Source organism: Hemitrygon akajei, chromosome 8, assembly GCF_048418815.1.
Source record: "Hemitrygon akajei chromosome 8, sHemAka1.3, whole genome shotgun sequence".
Taxonomy (NCBI): domain Eukaryota; kingdom Metazoa; phylum Chordata; class Chondrichthyes; order Myliobatiformes; family Dasyatidae; genus Hemitrygon; species Hemitrygon akajei.
Genome location: NC_133131.1, coordinates 141,932,393 through 141,953,034, shown reverse-complemented (window position 1 = coordinate 141,953,034; position 20,642 = coordinate 141,932,393). Strand labels below are relative to the sequence as shown.

General features: G+C 38.5%; 1 protein-coding gene across 2 annotated transcripts in view; it reads left to right on the top strand.

The window, feature by feature from the left end:
• arhgap12b (Rho GTPase activating protein 12b) overlaps positions 1-16,671 on the top strand; it is a 202,842-nt gene extending 186,171 nt beyond the window's left edge. Inside the window, exons 15-19 of one of the 2 annotated variants that reach the window (XM_073054787.1) lie at positions 175-273; positions 549-626; positions 2,571-2,705; positions 12,812-12,917; positions 15,212-16,671. In XM_073054787.1, coding sequence (XP_072910888.1) covers positions 175-273; positions 549-626; positions 2,571-2,705; positions 12,812-12,917; positions 15,212-15,389 — 596 coding nt within the window. In that variant the 3' untranslated portion in view covers positions 15,390-16,671. The remainder of the gene's footprint in view (positions 1-174; positions 274-548; positions 627-2,570; positions 2,706-12,811; positions 12,918-15,211) is intronic. The other variant, XM_073054788.1, reaches the window with a different exon arrangement.
• Positions 16,672-20,642: the final 3,971 nt, after the last annotated feature.

Genomic DNA, 20,642 nt, shown 5'->3' with positions numbered 1-20,642 from the left:
TAAATTTAACTTAAGTATGAAATATTTAAATATCTTTTTGCTAGCGTTTTTAGGCTGATATAAATGAATATCATTTGCATCCTCTGAGTGAAAGTTGTTAGGTTCACTGTCTTTCACACAAAGTTATGGTCATTATGTGAAATTGGATTACCTATAACATTTCTTTACGTATAGATCAAGTGTTTGGATGCAATTTAAACAGTCTTTGTCAGAGAGAAGGCACAACCATACCTAAATTTGTGACGCTGTGTATTGATCACGTGGAAAAAGAAGGTATGGCTTTCTAATTGTTATTTCTTTAAAGTATCTCACACAAACTCTTAACAGTGTTGGTGGAATATTTTTAATGTATCTAGAATTATGCAAGTTGGTATATAATTTCAGACAGTTAAATTTTCTTCAATTTCATCTTAAATGTGGACTAATCATACTTGCAAAATATCAATTTTCAAATAATGAAAAACTTCCTGAGTTTTTATATTCTTCCAATTCAGTCTCTGAGCTTGTATTCCTGCTTATTTTTATGTTGATTCATCTCATTCCATCAGGCTTGAATATTGATGGTCTGTATAGAGTAAGTGGCAACCTGGCTGTGATACAAAAACTGCGATTTGCTGTCAACCATGGTAAGTCTTTTTCTTTATTTATAAAGTCCTTGTTTATAATTTGTAAAGGAACTTGATTTTTAAAAATTTGGTTAAGCCCAAACTCCAAATGGTTAAATGTCAATGATACCTTAAATGTAAAGCTAAAAAGGTCCAGGGAGATGGTTGAGATTTTCTGTTTTTTAGATGACCATTACCTGTAATATACCTTTGTAACATCCGCAAACATGGGCACAAAGCCATCAATTCCATCATCCACATCATTGATATATAATGTGAAAAGAAGTCATCCTAACACCAACCCCTGTGGAATACCACTAGACACTGGCAGCCAACCAGAAAAGGCCACATTTATTCCCATTCTTTGCCTCCTGCCAGTCAGCCAATCTTCTGTCTATGGTAGTATCTCACCATCCTTTTTACTAAAGAGAGAACTTCAGAGCAGAAATCAATAACTGCAGGAGCAACTTAGATGATGGAGTAGCATCTGTGGAAGGAAGGGAATTATTGATGGTTCAGGTCGAGACCCTGCATCAGGACTGAGAGTGGAGAAGGAAGGCAACCAGCATTAAGGTATTAAGAGAGGGGTAGATATGAGATGGGCAGCAGTAGAAACATAGAAAACCTACAGAATACAGGCCCATCAGCCCACAATGCTGTACTGAACATGTACTTTTGAAATTACCTAGGGTTACCCATAGCCCTCTATTTTTCTAAGCTCCATGTACCTATCCAAGAGTCTCTTAAAAGTCCCTATTGTATCCACCCCCACCACTGTCACTGACAGCCCATTCCACGCATTCACCACTTGTGCGCTTGTGCTGGCCGTGCATGCTGCCTGTTACAGCCGCTCTGACTAGTTTTCTTACTTTTCTAACTTACTTTATTTGTTGTTGTTTTTTTTTCCTTTCATGTTAACACATCGAAGCTGCACCCTCTCTAACATGCTGGTGGAGAGAGTTTTATTCTGGTTTTTAGTTTGTCTGTCTGTCTATCTCTGCATAAAAAAACTTACCCCTGGCATCTCTTCTGTAGCTATTTAGTGCCTTACAACTGCCCTCTCATGATAACCATTTCAGCCCTGGGAAAAGTCTCTGACTATCCACAAGATCAATGCCTCTCATCATCTTATACACCTCTATCAGGTCACCTCTCATCCTCCGTCATTCCAATGACAAAAGGCCAAGTAGGTAATAAGTAGACTGAGAAGATGGGGCCAGGTGGGGGAGGGAAATAGATGGAGTTGGGAGACAGAAGCCCATAGGTGGAAAGGAAGAAAAATGACAGATGAAAGAAAGGGGGAATGGAAGTCAAAACATAGGTTGAAGGGTGATGAGACACAAACACTCTTAAGTGCTGGGATCTGGTATCTAAGTTGGGTAATTGTTTGGAGCATTAAGGGAGAGGTGACGAGCAAATGGAGAGGATTCAGTGTGGGAAGCATATGAGTGGTAAGTGAATGGAATCAGGAAGGAGAGGAGATGGTTGGGGAACTGGAAGGGGAGGAGGTGAGTTAAGGTAAGGAGACACAAATGGGAGCAATAGACAGAAAATGCTGAAGGAACTCAGCAAGTCAGGCTGCATCTAGGGAGGTGGGAATAAACAGTTGACGCTTTGGGTTGAGACCCAACACCAGGACTAGAAAGTAAGGGGACAGAAACCAGAATAAGAAAGTGGGGGGAAAGGAAGACAAGCTGGCAGGTGTTAGGAAAAACCAGGAGAGGGGGAGGTGGGCTCATACCATTGGATTACAAAGCATACAGGGGTAGTAGGAGGTGGTGGTGTTCTACATTCCTTTGGGATATAGACTACACAACTGTGAACTTTAGCCTGACCTGATCATGGGCCTTAGATATAAAGATAAATTTTATTTTTGTGAATTACAAAATTCTCTACAAAAGATTTAAATAGAAAGCATAATAAATACTTATTTTTCTTGTCTTAATAACTATAACTTTCTTACAGATGAAAAGCTGGACTTGAAAGATAATAAGTGGGAGGATATTAATGTTATTACTGGGGCTCTCAAGATGTTTTTCAGAGAACTTCCAGAGCCACTCTTCACATATCATCTTTTTAATGATTTTATCAATGCAATCAGTAAGTAAAAATGATAAACTAATGATTGTCTTATTCTCACTTAAATGTTAGCTTGCAAAAGGTTACAGTAATTTTATTTTCTACTTGAAGCATTGAATAAATCAACATTTAAGTGACCATATAAGAAACAAATTATCCATTTTTGCCAACATCAGTTTCAATAATGCAGATTCTGAATGCTATACCTACATGTGTATAGTTTTGCTTTCTACAGCCAGTGATTTGTGATAATTACTGAATTGAATTGTATTTCTCACTGATCCATTGTAAAGAATTTCATATTTACTGCAAGCATGGTGCATGCATGCAATTAAGGGCATAATCAAATGTTCCACTCAATCCCAAGAAATACTAATGCATTCCATAGTACACTGCAAGGCCTTAATGCCTTTCACTTTCTTAGTGCACAAAAATAGTATGTCAAAAATACGTATGTAGTTATAATTTGATCTTGGTTTAGATAGGAACTGTTATGTGCTGTTCTGCAAATCTGATCACTTATTCTAAGTACTCTGCCAGCATTAAAGTCAAAATGCATTTTGCAATTTTAATATTTATTGGGACATAACATCTCATTGTTTAAAAGTTTATGTAAAAAACTGACGTGTGTAGTCAAAAGACTCGTCGTCATGGCTATCCCTCGAGGTTGAGGATAATGGTCTTCGTTCCGTTGATCTATTTATGAGCTGTCAAGTGGCTTATGAGTCCAATGAAGAAGTGGCCCACAGAGCAAAACCGCCTGTGCATGTATTTATTTAACGTGTACTTGATGTTGCACTCCAAGAAGCACATGATACTTCACAAATCAACCAGCTGATTCCAATGGCATGGACACCACGACAATTGGAGCTGATGGATTTGTTGTAGCCTTCACTCACCTTCACAGCCGTTAAATTCGAAGTTGGATTGGTTGGATTGTTCTTTGTCGGTGACCTCACCCTCGACCTTACCACCATGGGTGACCCTACCAGGAGCATAGCTTCAGACGGCATCGTTCTCGGGATCTCAGGATCACACAAACTTCTCTACCTCGACAAGGTGACAATCCACGGAGAAGTCTATAGACCCGAATTAAAGTGTGTTTTAAAAAAATGCTAAGTTCCTGATAGCGATCACGTGGTTAGATTCAATTTTTTGACAAGTTGTTCCATATTTAACACAATTAAATTTTTTCATTTAAAACAGAACAGTACAGCACAATAATAGTCTCTTTGGTTCACGATATTTTGCCAAACCAATTAAAGTAATAATGCCTAATTAAACTAATCCCTCTGATTTATGAGGTGCATGCATATCACTCCATTCTCTGCATATTCATGTGCTTATGTAAGAGTCTCTTAAGCACCTCCATCATATCTGCTTCCACTACTGTCCGTGGCAACATATTCCAGGCATTCACTATACTGTGTATTAAAATATATTTGCCCCTTAAATCTCCCTTGAACTTTCTCCCTCTCACCCTAAATGCATGCCCTGTAGTATTGGACATTTCAGCTCAGGGAGAAGGGGAAAGTTACTGGCTGTCTAGTCTATCAATGCCTCTTATAATTTTACAAACTTCTAATAGGTCTTCCATGCTCCAGAAAAAACAACCTCAAGTTTATGCTGCTACTTCTATAGCATGTGGTTTCTAATCTAGGTAACATCCTTGTAAACTTCTTCTGCATGCTGTCTAAGGAATGGGTTACAATACTGCAGGTGCAACATAACCAGAGTTTTATAAAACTGAGCCATAGCTTCCTGACTCTTGAACTCTGTGCCTCGCATCAAAAGGCAAGCCTACCCAAGTAATTCCTTAAGACCATGAGAGCAGAATTAGGCCATTTGGCTCATTGAGTCTGCTCTGCCGTTCCATCATGGCTGACTTATTATCCCTCTCAGCCCCATTCTCCTGCATTTTGCCCATAACCTTTGACAGCCTGACTAAGCAAGAACCTATAAACTGCCAATTTAAATATGCTCAATGACTTAACCTCCGCAGCTGTCTGTGGCAATGAATTCCACAGATTCACCACCATGAGAAGATATTCCTTCTCAATCTGTTTTATTCTGAGACTGTGCACTCTGGTTCTAGACTCACCCACTGTAAGAAATGTCCTCCCCATATCCACTCTATTTAGCAGTTTCAAAATTCGGTAAGATTTCCTCCCTTGCCCCGCAACCCTCCATATTTTTCTAAACTCCAGTGAGTTAAGGCCCAAAGCCATCAAGCAGACCTCGTGCATTAACCCTTTCATTCCAGAATCATTCATGTGAACCTCCTCTTTTTCCTCTCCAAACCAGCACATCTTTATTGGATAACGGGTCCAAAACTGCTCACAGTACTCAAGTGTAATCTGAACAATGCCTTATGAAGCCACAATATCACATCCTTGCTCTTATATTTGATTCCAGGGATGAAATGGTTAACACATGAGAAGCCTGTGATGTCTCCAGGCCTGTACTCGCTGGAGTTTAGAAGAACGAAGGGGGATCTGATTGAATCCTATCAAATATTGAAAGGCCTAGATAGAGTTGATGTGGAGTGTATGTTTCCTATAGTGGGTGAGTCTAGAACCATAGTACACAGCCTCAGAATAGAGGGGCATTCCTTTAGAACAAAGATGAGGAATTTTTTTAGCTAGATGGTAGTGAATCTGTGAAATTCATTGTCACAGACAGCTCTGGAGGCCAATTCACTGAGTATATTTAAAGAGGAGGTTGATAGATTCTTGATCAGTCAAGGTAAGAAGGCAGGAGAATGGGATTGAGAGGCATAATAAATCAGCCATGATGGAATAGCAGAACAGACTTGATGGGCCAAATGGCCTGGTTCTGCTTCTATGTCTTTGGGTGTATTTAAGGCAGAGATTGTTAGGTATCTGAGTAGCCAGGGCATCAAAGGTTATGGTGAGAAGGTGGGGGAGTGGGACTAAATGGGAGAATGGATCAGCTCATGATAAAATGGCAGAGCAGACTCGATGGGCCAAATGGCCGGCTTCTGCTCTTTTGTTGTATGGTTGTATGTCTTAAGGTCTTATATTCTAGTCCACATGAACGGAGTACTAAAATTGCATTTGTCTTTCTTACCACCTACACAACCTGCAAGTTAACTCGTAAGGAATCCTGCACAAGGACACTCAAGTCCCTCTGCACCTCTGATTTTTGAATTTTCTACCCATTTAGAAAATAGTCTATGCCTTTATTCCTTCTACCAAAGTGCGTGACCATATACTTCCCTGCACTTCTTTGCCTATTCAGGGATGTGATGCTGAGGCTCTATAAGGCACTCTTGAGACCACACTTAGAGTATTGTGTACAGTTTTGGGCTCCTGATTTTAGAAAGGTTATACTGACATTGGAGAGGGTTCAGAAAAGATTCACGAGAATGATTCCAGGAATGAAAGGATTACCGTATGAGGAATATCTGGCAACTCTTGGGCTGTATTCCCTGGAGTTCAGGAGAATGAGGGGGGATCTCATAGAGGCATTCTAAATGTTAAAACGCTTGAACAGATTGGATATGGCAAAGTTATTTCCCATGGTAGGGGAGTCTATGACAAGAGGGCACGACTTCAGGATGGAAAGATGTCCATTTAGAACAGAGGTGCGAAGAAATTATTTTAGTCAGGGTGGTAAATCTATGGAGTTTGTTGCCACGAGTAGCTGTGGAGGGCAAGTTATTGGGTTCATTTAAGGCAGAGATAGATAGGTTCTTGATCAGCCAGGGCATCAAAGGGTATGGGAAGCAAGCAGGGGAGTGGGGGTGACTGGAAGAGTTGGATCAGTCATGATTGAGTGGCAGAGGAGACTTGATGGGCTGAATGGCCTACTTCTGCTCCTATATCTTATGGTTCCCAATCTATTCAAATCCTTCTGCAGACTCCCTACTTTCTTCAACACTACCTGCCCCTCCACCTATCTCCCTACCGTCTGCAATCTTTATCGCAAAGCTATTAATTCTGTCATCCAGATCATTGACATATAATGTGAAAAGAAGTGTGCTCCCAATACAAAACAGCACTAGTCACCATCAGCCAATCAGAATAGGTCCCCTTAATCTGTCTCTTTTTGCCTTCTGCCAGTCAACCAAGCTTTTATTCATGCTAATATCTTAATGATAATATCATGGACTCTTATTTTATTAAGTAGCCTCATGTGTGGCACATAATCATGTACCTCCCAAGTACCCTGAAACCTCATCTTTAATAATGAAGTTAAGCTACTGACCTATAATTTCCTTCCTTCCACCTCCCACCCTTCTTAAAGCGTGGAATGACATTTGCAATTTTCCATTTCTCCGGAACCATTCCAGAATCTAGTGATTCTTTAAAGATTATTACTAATGCCTCCAGAATCTCTTCAGCTATCTTTTTCAGAACCCCGGGTTGTGGTCATTTGCTCCAGGTGACTTACCTACCTTCAGGCCTTTCAACTTCCCAAGCACCTTCTCCTTAGTGATAGCAAATACACTTAATGCCCCCCTGACAATTTTGACATACCACTAGTGTTTTCCACAGTGAAAACTAACACAAAATACTTGTTTGTCCACTATTTCTTTGTGCCCCATTACTACTGCTCATTTTCTACCAGTCCAGTATCCATTCGTGCTTTTCTTTAACTCTCAGTATATCTGAAAAATATTTTTGATTCCTCTTGATATTATTGGCTAGCTTACCTTTATATTTCATCTTTTTTCTCTTTATGCTTTTTGTTCAAGTTCCCTACTGTTGGTTTTTAAAAGCTTCCCAATCCTCCAACTTCCCACTAATTTTGGCTGTATTTTATGCCCTCTTGTGCTTTCATGCTGACTTTGGCTTCCATTGTCAGCCACAGTTGTCTCATCCTCCCTTGACAATACTGCTTCATCTTTGGGATGTATCTATCCTGCATTTTCCGAATTTCCCCCAGAAACTCCAGCCATTGTGTTCTGTCATCATTTATCATCATTCCTGCAAGTGTCCCTTCCAATTAACTTTGGCCAACTTCTTTCTCATGCCTCTATAATTTTCTTTATTCCACTGTAATACTGTTATATCTGAATTTATTTTCTCCCTCTCAATCTGGAGGATAAATTCTGTCATATTAGGTATACTGCCTCCTAAGGGTTCCTTTACCTTAAAGTATCTCATCAAATCTGGTTCATTACACAACACCCAATCCAGTATTGCCTTTCCCCTAATGGCCTCAACCACAAGCTGCTCATAGGCATTCTACAAGTTTTCTCTCTTGGAATCTGACATCAACCTGATTTTCCAAATCTACATGCTTATTGAAATCCCCGTGACAATCATAACATTCTCCATATTACATGCCTTTTCTATTTCCTGCTGTAATTTGTATCCCACATCCTGGCTATAGTTCAGGGGCCTGTATATTAGTCCCATTAGAGTCTTTTTTCCCTTGCATTTTCTTAATTCTATCCACAAGGATTCTACATCTTCCAGTCCTAAGTCACCTCTTTATAAGGATTTTATTTTATTTTTTACCAACAGACTGATCCCACCCCCATCTGCTTGTGCTTTCTACAGGTTGTATCTTGATGTTAAGCTCCCTACCTTTCAGCCACAACTCAGTGATGCTCATAATGTAATTCCTGCCAATCTGTAACTGTGCCTTATTCCATATACTGTGTGCATTCAAATATACCACTTTCAGTTCTGTATTTGTCCCCCTTTGTCATTTTGTCTTCATGTTACACTTCAACCCATCCAATGTTGCCCTATCAACTGTATTTCCTCATTGTCTCACTACACAGTGCATCGAGTTGTATACCAATTGCCATATCAATCCAGTTCCCTCCCCAAATGCTCTAGCAAACTGACCTGCTAGGATATTAGTCCCCCTCGGGTTTAAGTGTAACCCATCTTTTTTTTTTAATAGATCATACCTTCCCTAGAAGAGATCCTAGTGGTCCATAAATCTGAAACCCTGCCCTGACTAGCATGTGGTACTGGGAGTAATCCAGAGATGACTACCTTACTACCCTATCAACTTTCAATCTTTGTGTCAGATCTGCAAACTTAATAATCCACCCATCCATATTTTCACCCCAGTAAAGAAAATCAGTGCTCATGGTTTGTATTACTGCTTTCACTCTTTATTCCACAATGGGTTATGGATAAATATGTAAAGAAGGATGAGATTTCAGGTCTACTATAAATTCTTATTATTATTTAATTGTAAGTAATGTCCCATAATTTATTAGAGAATAACATCCCATTGTGCTTCATTTATTGGACTATTTTCAGTTTTCTAATTGGGAAATTTTGAACTGCAGATTGCTGCAAGTTACCATTCAAGACAATGGAGATCTTGTTCTGTCTTATCCAATATGGTTGAAGGATAGAGAAAAATACTGGGTTGATTTAGAATCAAGCTGGATAAAGAAAGCAAAAAGATCTGATTGAATGTTAATCTTATTTTCCCACCAGGACCTGCTCCCAAATTTTACCACCTAACAAACTAGGGCAAATTATAGTAGTCAGTTAATCTACTAATATGCACATTTTTTGAGATGCGGGAGAAAACTAGAACAACTGGAGCATGGAGAACATGCAAATTCCACGCAAGTAGCACAGGACATCAGGACTGAACGCCAACTATGGGGCAGCAGCTCAACTGGCTCCATCACTGTGCTATTGGATATAATGATTGATTTATTTGTTCTTGAAGCACTCAGACACAAAGGATCAAAACATTATAGTAATCTTTAAAATTTTCACTTTAGTGAAACAAATTGTTTTTGGGAAGATAACTGATTGGTCTGTTTCTGCTTGTAGCATAGTGGTTAGCATAACACAATTATAGTGCCAGTAACCTGGGTTCCATTCCACTGTTGTCTGTAAGGAGTTTATACATTCTTCTTGCAGCCCCAGTGCTGTCCTCAGTTTCCTCATAGTTTTCAAGTATGTATGGGTTAGTAGATTAATTGGTCATGGGTGTAATTGGATGGCACAGACCCAATGGACCAGAAGGGCCTGTTACCGTGTTCTGTCTCTAAATAACAAAAATAAAATGTTAATGCAGTTTGCCTTTTCTTTCCCAGCAGCTTGTAGTGCACAGTTCAGCCAGAAGATGGCATGTGTTGCATTCTCCAACGTTTGTTAATTGTTTGTGATGCTAGAAATCTTGATCAAATGCTGGGAGAACACAGAAGGTCAGGCAGCGTCTTTGGAGTGAAATGAACAATAAACATTTTAGGCCAAGATCTTTGATGATCCTTACTCCTGATGAAAGGTCTTAGCCCGAAATGTCAACTGTTCATTTTCCTCCATAAATGCAGCCTGACCTATTGAGCTCCCCCAGCATTTGTGTGTTAATGTTTTGTTCTTTTGACATTATATTTGTACACACATATTGGAGACTTTTTTTGCACATCAACATTAGTTTGATCAGAGCCAGCTTCTTCCGCCACTTCCCAAGAACAGTGATTCAAATACAATAAATGTTAACCATCCCATCTCTAAAGAGAATGAACTTGGAACAACTACAATCAATTTTTACTTTCTTATCTTTACTACTATTTAGCCTGCAAGCAGTTTACAATATAAAATATAGAGGCTAGCATATTTTCATTGGAAGCTGAAAATGCAGAAATTGCAAAACGAAGAGAAGTGTGGAGAGAGAAGTCACTGATGTTTTGGATTGATACAATTTACTATGTTTTCAATTATTAAACTCTTGAAGGCAAAAACACCTTACCTATTTTTATTGATGCACCTTAGAAAGCGAACTATCTGGATGCATAACAGCTGTCTGTTTGGCAGTGACCACAAGAGACTGCAGAAAGCTGTGGACACAGAAACAGCCTCACCTCCGTGAGCTCTGTCTATACTTCTCACTACCATAGTAAGGCAGCCAGACCCACCCTGTAAATTCTCTCCTCCTGTCTTCCATGAAACAGAAGATACAAAAGCCTGAAAGCACATAATATAGGCTCAAGGACAGCTTATAAGACTACTGAATGGTTCCCCAGTATGATAAGATGGTCTCTTGACTTTACCATTTACCTTATGATTCTGCACTGTACTTCCTCTGTAGTTTTTACACTTAACTTGCATTGTTCGTGTTTTACCATGTTCTACCTTTAATGCACTGTGTAATGATTTACTGTCTGAGCAATGTGCAAGTCAAGCTTTTCATTGTATCATGTGATTTCTGGTTAAATGGCTTCTTTGGGCCAACCAGATGTGTTATTGTCTTTTATGAACATGATTTTTATGATCGCAAGACCCTGCTAGACATTAAGAAATTAAAGTATGACCCTTTCAGCGAGTTGCTTGTTGATGGAGAAGCTGAAGGAGTTCGACTTGGTGCAGATCATGTTGTTGCCTCCGTCAGGCATCAGAGGAATCGGTGTGCGAAGGCAGTGTGCAGTCTTAATAGCAAGTGATTATCCCAGTTGCTTTTCTTGTGATCACAAGACCCCGTTGGACATTGTTAATGCAGAATGCTGCAAGTCTGATTCACTGATTGGCGCATAGCGGGGGAGCTGAATAGCCTTGGTCATAGTGAGGACCAGGCCTCAAGCTACAGTGCTGCCTGTTTACAGCTAACCAGCAAAGAGGCATCAGAGTCAGTGTGCTCCATCAGAGGCACTGTGGCTGGCTACCCAAGTTGGAGTCTGTGCTGCCTGCTCCCAGTTTTTGCTGCAACATTCACAGACTCAGGGTCTTGGTCTATATATATTTTTTGTATGACTGTATTTTACTGATATCTTATATGCTCGCCATCTTATATGTGCCTTGTGCTGTGTGTGCCTGTTAGTACTGTATTTTGCATCTTGGCTCCAGAGTAATTGGAATCGGGTTTATTATCACCGGCATGTGACGTGAAATTTGTTAACTCAGCAGCAGCAGTTACATATATTGAATAAATTATTTAAAAATGTGCAAAAATAGAAATACTGTATATTAAAAAAGTGAGGTAGTGTCCAAAGCTTCAAAGTTCATTTAGGAATCGAATGGCAGAGGGGAAGAAGCTGTTCCTGAATCACTGAGTGTGTGCCTTCAGGCTTCTGTACCTCCTACCTGATGGTAACATTGAGAAAAGGGCATGCCATGGGTGCTGGAGGTCCTTAATAATGGAAGCTGCCTTTCTGAGACACCACTCCCTGAAGATGTCCTGAGTACTTTGTAGGCTAGTGCCCGAGATAAGGCTGACTAGATTTACAACCTTCTGCAGCTTCTTTCAGTCCTGTGCAGTAGCCCCTCAATACCAGACAGTGATGCAGCCTGTCAGAATGCTCTCCACAGTACAACTATAGAAGTTTTTGAGTGTATTTGTTGACATGCCAAATCGCTTCAAACTCTATCTAATAAAGTATAGTTGCTGTCTTGCCTTCTTTATAACTATACTGATCTGTTGTGACCAGGTTAGATCCTCAGAGATCTTGACACCCAGGAACTTGAAACTTACCACTCTCTCCATTTCTGACCCCCCTATGAGGATTGGTATGTGTTCCTTCGTCTTACACTTCCTGAAGTCCACAATCAGCTCTTTCGTCTTACTGACGCTGAATGCCAGGTTGTTGCTGCGGCACCACTCCCCTAGTTGGCATATCTCACTCCTGTACGCCCTCTCACCACCACCTGAGATTCTACCAACAATGGTTGTATCGTCAGTAAATTTATAGATGGTATTTGAGCTACTGTCATCTGTAAATAGAGAGTAGAGCAGTGGGCTGAGCACACACCCCTGAGGTGCGCCAGTGTTGATCGTCAGCGAAGATTTGTGTTTAGCTGTATTCATGTATGTTTGACAATCTTTATAAACCAATTCCAATAAATTGTGTCATCTAAGCAATAGGAAATATTTGAATGACATTCTGATTCCTAAATGTGCGAACCCACTATTTCTTTAATATAATTCTGAATTAATTGAATAAATTGTGATTAAGAGTTTTGTATTATTTATAGATGATTATTTTAGTGTATTTAATGACAAACATAAAACCAATTATATATAACCAATTAAACAGCCAGCAATGTTGACTGTGTATTCAATTCCATAGATGCTGCCTGACCTGCTATGTTCCTCCAACATTTTGTGTGTGTGTGTATAGCTCTGGATTTCCAGCATTACAGAATCTCTTGTATTAATCAATTATATCTAATGTATTTCAGAATCTCCAGACTACAAGCTCCGCATTCAGGGTATTAAAGAACTAGTTAGACAACTACCTAAACCAAACCATGACACGATGCAAGTTCTGTTCAAGCATCTTGTGAAGTAAGTCTGAATTAAATGATCAGTTGAATATTGCTCTGATCAAAGGAATATCAGATGTACTTCCATTGTGGTTGACTTTGCCTGGTAATTTGGGACTGAAATTTCCATCTCTTAAGATTTTATAATTAAAATAATTTGCTTAATATTTTATTAAATTGCAAATATCAGTGTCAAGAAGTCTGCAACATTTTAGCTAAATTGGGCATATTGTACCCCAATTTTTAAACATTCCTGTATTTTTAAATGATTTTTAAAAAATTACCCCCATAGTATTGAATTTCAAGCTGCAATGCAATGCAGCAAGACCACTTAGGCATTTGTTATATTGGTGAGAATCTGAACATTGTATAGCCTTAACCAATTAAACTAATGACTAAATAGAAAGACCTTTCTCAGAGGATGAATCAGTGGTTGTAAATTAAGTTCAAATCAGGAACAGAAAAAAAGAAAGGGAAGGACAGGTGGATTAAAATATTAAAAAATTGAAGTTTTTCTTAAATTTAACTTCTAACAATTTGAAGGAATAAGGTACCTTTTTTTTCCACTTGGTTTTTGAGACATTAAATTGCATTGGTTATCTGCTATCTCATTGTAAATAGGATAGTCCATAAAGTATCAAACTGGTGATTTTAATTGCAATTAATTTGGCCATAAAGATCAGAGACTAAATGCAAGATAGAACATAGAACTGGACAGCACAGGAATAAACCCAACAGCTCACAATGTCTGTGTAAAACACAATGCAAAATTAAGCTAAATCTCTTCTGCTTGAACATGAGCCAAATCCCTCATGTGTATCTGTACATGTATCTAAAATCACTGTCATATCTGTTTTCTGCATTACCCACCAGCAGCCTGTTCCAGGCACCTTCCACTTTGTACACCGCAAATCCCGTTAAAACTTCTCGCCAATACGTATGCTTTTTGTAACCTTATAAACTTCTATCAGGTCTCTCCTGAATCTCCATCTCTCCAGAGAAAGCAACTGAAGTTTGTTGAATCTCTCCTTGTTGTTCATACTTTAATCCAGGCAACTTCCTGGCAGACCTCTTCGGTACCCTTTACAAACCCTCCACATCCCTCCTGTAATAAGGTGACCCTAATTGCATACAATAGGTGTTAAAGGTGAACAGTACAAGTTGTACAGCAGCACATGTAATTCACCATTCACTGTATTGTTTTCATGTTACAAATTGCCTGTTAGTTTGGGTCTTAATAACGAATGCCATTATCTTTGCAAAAGCTAGCATAGTATTAACAGTCATTCAGTCATTATCTCATCCAACAATTGTTATGTGTTAATCACTAATGTGTTCAGTGTTGCTGATGGTCTGCTCCAGTTCTTATATTTGCTACTCATATATTCATTGTTTCTTAAGAAACAACATCAAATGAAATAATTTTTCTGCCCCATATCCATGTTAACCTCGAGCCGTAATAGGTCACTGGAAGTATGTCTTTCATATAGAATGAAGCACCAAAATACTATGATGCAATCATGAGCCTTAAATGCTGTCTTAAAAGAGAGCAGAGAGTGGTGCGAACACCCCAGTGCATCTGTAGATGTGAACTTCTCACTATTCAGGACATTTACAAAGACAGGTGTGTGTAAAAAGGGCCCGAAGGATCATTGGGGACTTGAGTCACCCCAGTCACAAAGTGTTCCAGTTGCTACCATCTGGGAAATGGTACTACAGCATAAAAGCCTGGACCAACAGGCTCTGGAACAGCTTCTTCCACCAGGCCATCAGACTGATTAATTCATGCTGATACAACTGTATTTCTATGTTATATTGGCTGTCCTGTTGTACGTACTATTTATTATAAATTACTATAAATTGCACATTGCACATTTTGATGGAGATGTAACAAACATTTTACTCCATGTATATGAAGTAATAAAGTCAATTCAATTCAATTATGCAAAATTTCAGACAGATAGGTAGAATATCTTAAATATCACTAAGATTACCATAAAGATTATCAGAACAAAAAAAAAGAACAAAAAATATTGATCAAGCTACATCCAGATGATTTTCTCAATGCCATCTACTTCCATCATGAAGTTTGGGATTAAACAATAAAACAAAAGAGCAAGTAAGTGGAGTGTCATAACAGGTTGACAGACATCTGAAGTACAACGGATGATATTTTGGGTGTTCTTGCTCTATATCAGTAAATTGGGTATTCTGTTATATCCATTTAAGTGAGATAGAATTTTCTATAACGAGAACGTTTTTAAGTATGTTGATGGTGATACTACATGATTAAACAATATTATTATATCTTTCTAGGGTCATTGCTTGTGGTGAGCTAAACCGAATGACTACTCAGAGTGTTGCCATAGTATTTGGGCCAACTCTCCTCAGGCCTGAGAAAGAGGTGAACAATATTGCAGTGCACATGGTATATCAGAATCAGATTGTGGAATTGATCTTAACAGAATATGAGACCATATTTGGACGCAGTTGAAATACACTGCAAAAGGAAAGAACATCTACCAAAACCCTTAAGTGTTTTTTTTTGTATTTTGAGTTGACCAGAAAAATGGTAAACTTTGCACTTGTTTTCCACTGTTTTTTAAAAATGAACTGTAGTTTTTTTTAAATGGTTATCATTCTTGAAAGCAGGTGTTTTGCTTAAGATGTAATACAGACATGCAAGAGTGCATGTGACCTGGTTATGACAAAGAGTGAAGATTTAAGTATATGATAGTTACATACACTGGGCTCTTTTGCAACAATATTTGCCTGAGAGACTTAGCAGTACTCTTTCATGCGTGTGTACGTATTTTTAGGAGATTTCCATTTCCTGCATATAGTTGGCAGTCCTCACATTCAGCCTTTCCTGCTGTTTGATGTAGCAGAAATCCTAATACTGTATATTGCTCTTGAGTCCTTACTGAAGCATTGGCCAGATATTGTGTAATTTATTTTTTATAGGTTTACTCGAAAGGCAAAAGCTCAATTGTTAAATGCTGATTTTCTTTTTCCTGGTTGAATATGGACAGAAAACAATCCTGCACTTGCTGTCCCTCAGCCTGCTGTTAAAACAGGGGTTATGATCACATCCAGTGTTTGAAATACTAGTGATGTATAGATGAACAAAGAATATATGTTAAAATAACATGTCCTCAGCCAAACTGTATAATATAGTCTGTGTATAGTTCCTTAACAAAGTATGTTTTCCATACAGTAACATTTCTAATCAAATTTTGCCAGCTTGTAATAAAATTGCTGGTCAGTGTATCAGCTGAGATCAATACTAAGAGCTTTTAGGGATATTTTAATGACAGGCAACACAAGGGGCTATTCTTAGGTATACTAAGAAGCTGTGTGCACTTTTTAGCTATTGGTAATTTCAGTGCAGGGCAAATCTTAACCATTTGTATTTCAAATGGTACTGGAAAGTAATGTGTAGGCTTGGCTTTCTAGGTGCTCTACAACAATAGCTGTTTATTTAAAAATGTACAGGCAAAAATTTGAAAAAATCTGCTTAGCAATTTATTGCACAATAAGTGCTAACAGTTAAAGAAATCATCATGTATGCACTGATGGGTATTAAGGCAGAAACACTTGAAGCTAAATTGAATTTTCTCATTTTAAAAGTGTGGACTGGTTATGTTACAGGTTTTTATTGGAATACTACCTGTTTCTGGGCACATGATCTGCAGAATTTTTTGAATGTATTTTTTTAAACTAACTGCTGTATGACAATATTCTAATCAAAGATTAAACAAAATGATTCAAAACAATTGTTCAGTCTGTTTGTTTCAGAACCCTGAATGTATTTGCTTGAGGTGCAGATTGTTCTGGTACTGGACTGGCAAGTTAGGTCTGACTGTTGTGAATTGTGAACCTAAATTCACTCGTTTTGTTGATAAATGTAAAGACCGACAATTAGTTTGCATCAATACTGATGCAACAAGCAGAACTCTTGATTTTCCAGTGTTAGCATCCTTTATTGGTACGGGTTTACTACCACAAATCCAGAATGATTTGAGACCAGTGCAGTGCCAGATTAGTGATTTTGCCGAATCATGTGGTAGGTTAGGATTAAATAAACAAACACCTCTAACCCACTTGATGATCACCTTACCCTACCTTTAAAACACCCTGTAAATGTACAAGTTGGATAAGGGGTTGAATTAATGATGTACAGTAGTGGTCACCAACCTTTTTAAACCCAAGATCCCCTACCTCGGCCTTAGTGAAAGGCAAGATCGGCCTACTAAATTGTTTAGAGGAAAAAACAGCTCAGATTGTACTTCCAATTGAAGCCTTTTATTTGGGCTAATTGTATTTAAATTACATAAAATGCATTTGTCAAACTTTCAAATTAATTCAACCAAGAAAACACTAACTATCATATCAAACAGGCCATAGCTGTCTTTCTTTAAGAATATTACAATACTTCCTACTTTTAATTCTATGTTTCATTATTTAATTTTATTTCAACACAAAAAATAAATGAATAAAAATACTGTTGCACTCAGTGATGACTGGGGCTGAATACTTTCTGCTAGTTCCCTGAAATTTGGCTCAGTAAGACAGTTCACGTGCTTAGATTTAATAATTTTCATCTGTGAAAATGCAATTTCACAGATAAGTTGACCCGAAGTAGGCACTGACTTTTAGTGCACACGTGGTGAGATGAGGAAACTTCTCCCTGCTGACGAGCCCCCAAAAGTCACCATCCCTTGATCTTGCTTTAAGCTTGATGTCATTTTGCAAATCAATTATTTCCATTCAATATCACTTGCCCCCCCCCCACCCCCCCAAATACTTGCTGGAATTTGGCTGCTATCTGTTCTATATCGATCGGCAGAAATGGGTTTGAAATAAATGCAGCAATATCTTTCATGACATTTAACTCCCCTAAACGTCAATCAAACTCTATTGCTATTGCAAGTTTGTCTAGGTAAGCACAGTACTGCTCAGGGCGAAAAGCATTTTTTTTCCTTGATGGTCTGTAACATTTTATCCAAGCTGGGAAAGTGTGTCAGCCTCCCGTTATTTAAATTTGAAATCCATATACTGAGCTTGGCCTTAAACGCATTTACTGTGCTTATGATGTGGGGCACGTGTCGGTCTTTTCCCATGAGCTCGTTGCTATGTGCGTTTAATTTAGCCGTTAGGTCTATTAGAAACCCTAAATCCAGTAGCCACACAATCATCTGACAGTTCCTCATACTCCTCGTTTCTTGTCAACAGAAAAGTCTTGATCTCAGGCAGCAAGTCAACAAATCGTTGTAGCACTTTGCCGCAACTCAACCACTGAACATCAGCTTGAAGTATGTCTCCGTAAGCGGCATCGAGCTCATCCAGTAACACCTTGAATAAGCAGTGCTGAAGCACTTCTGCTTGAATCAAGTTTATCAGTTTGACCACGAGTGTCATTACACGAGAAAAGTCCATGACCTTCCCAGCCAAGGCCTGCTGATGAACCTCACAGTGATAATTCAGGAATTCGGGAAAATCAGGGTAATTACGGCACAGTGCTATAAAACCAAAGCGCACACCGCGCATTGTTGGGGCCCCATCAGTAGTAATTGCCACTAGTTTATGAACGGGGATGTCATTTTCATGGACATTTTTTAAACTCATTGTAAATATCCTCACCTTTTAAGTGTAAAAGAGTGAGAAAGTCCTTTGTTGTAAAATCCTGGAAAGCTATTCTGACAAATACAACAAGCTGAGCTGTTTGCATTACATCCAGGGATTCATCAAACTGTGGTGAAAAGTATCCACAGAATAACAAGTCCTTTAACACTTGTCCAATATTACGTATTGCGGTTTTGATGTCATTTTTGTTTATAAAGTCATTAAAAAGTCTCTGAGGTAAATGCCATTGCTTCCTTGAATAAGTCGCCATCTTTAAAAGGCTTCTTGTGTTTAGCCAAAAGGCGACTTACACGAAATGATGCTTCAATAGCAGCCGTATTTTGAGCAGCATGTTTTATGAAAAACAATTGCAGGGCCTTCAACCCTGATATCAGCTCCTCAACTTTCCTGGCATGGATTGCGCTCTTTGTGGGGGGGGGGGGGGGGGGGGGTGGTAGGTGTGTTTAAATTTCTGGTGGTTGGTGTTGTGGTGCCGCTCCAGATTCCCTCTTTTAGTCAATGCTTGTGTTTGGTGGCACAACATATACACACACTTGTCTTTCACCAAGGCAAATAGAAATTCCTCTTCCCATTCTGGATGGAATTTGTACGTTTTCGCCACCTTTCGTGGAGCTTCTGGCATGCTAGCTAGCTACCTTGCAGGATATCACCAGCGAGCTCCGTATATTGATGTTTGCGACAGTTTGTACTCTTATCTAACCTAATTGGTTCACTTTGATGCAGCACAAGCTACACTGAAAAAAATACAACAGCTAAATCAAAAGAGAGGCGCTAACTTTTCAGTAAAAACTAAAATTAATGCTAATTACTAGCACACTATTGGAAATGCTAAACATGAATTCACGCTATCAAAGGCAAAAAATTCAAAAGAAAGAAAGAGCAGTAGAACTGATCAAACTTTTGCATAACTGACGTAATATAAATAGCAGCATAATAGAGTCAAAACTGATTAAAGTTGATCAAATTTTTATGCTAATGCGGACTGCATTTTGCAATTACGTTATCTGAATTACTTAATTCAGATTAAGAATTACTTAATTACTGAGTAATTTAACAATTACTCCTCAGTTAACTGCCCCCTCGGCAGAGGTCTGTGCTATACTGAGAAATTTTCTAGTGATATATTGACAGATAAATATACATGGCTAAGGACAAAGAAAAATTCATTTCTTTTAATGTCAATGGGCTGTTAAACCCAATCAAACGTGGTAGAATTCTATCCAAAATGAAAAAAGAACAAGCCCATGTAGTATATTTACAGGAAACTCACTTGAGTGATAATGAGCATGGAAAACTAAAGAGAATGGGCTTCACTAATTTGTTTTTCTCCTCATATAAATCAGGACATAGAGGAGTTGCTATTCTTATCTCAAACAAGCTCAATTTTGAAAAAGCATTTGAAATGGGAGATAAGGAGGGCAGATATACTCTGGTAAGGGGGAATATAGATGGAAATTCAGTTACTCTATTGAATATATACGCACCCCCAGGAAGTGATACTGGTTTCTTTCAGAAAATTACTAATGTTATGGTAATGGAATGTCTGATATGTGGGGGAGACTTAAATTTACAATTACAACCAAAGTTAGTCTCTTCCAATAGAAACACCTATGAAACAAAATCCTTACATAAGAAAGTTAATACACTTTTTGAGGATGTTGGTCTAATTGATATATGGAGGGACCTTTTCCCCAGCAGAAGGGATTACATTCATTATTCTGCCCCCCATTCTGTATATACAAGAATAGACTATTTCATAACATTTGGAAAAGACAAAACTCCTGTGGAATTGGGACAATAGATGTAAGTGACCATGCACCTATATATTTATCTGTTGATTTTGACCTACAACCAAAGAATACTATTTGGAAACTAAATTCAAGTCTATTCAATGATCCCTACTTTAAGGAACAAACTAAAAAAGAAATTGGTCTTTACTTAGAATCCAATGATAATGGAGAGGTTTCACCTCCCATTCTATGGGATACTCTGAAGGCTGTTTTAAGAGGGAAATTTACAGTGATATCTTCATATTAAGAAAAAAGTAAGGAATAAAATTAATTACAAAATAGGCTGAAGGAACTAGAAAAAAAACATTGAA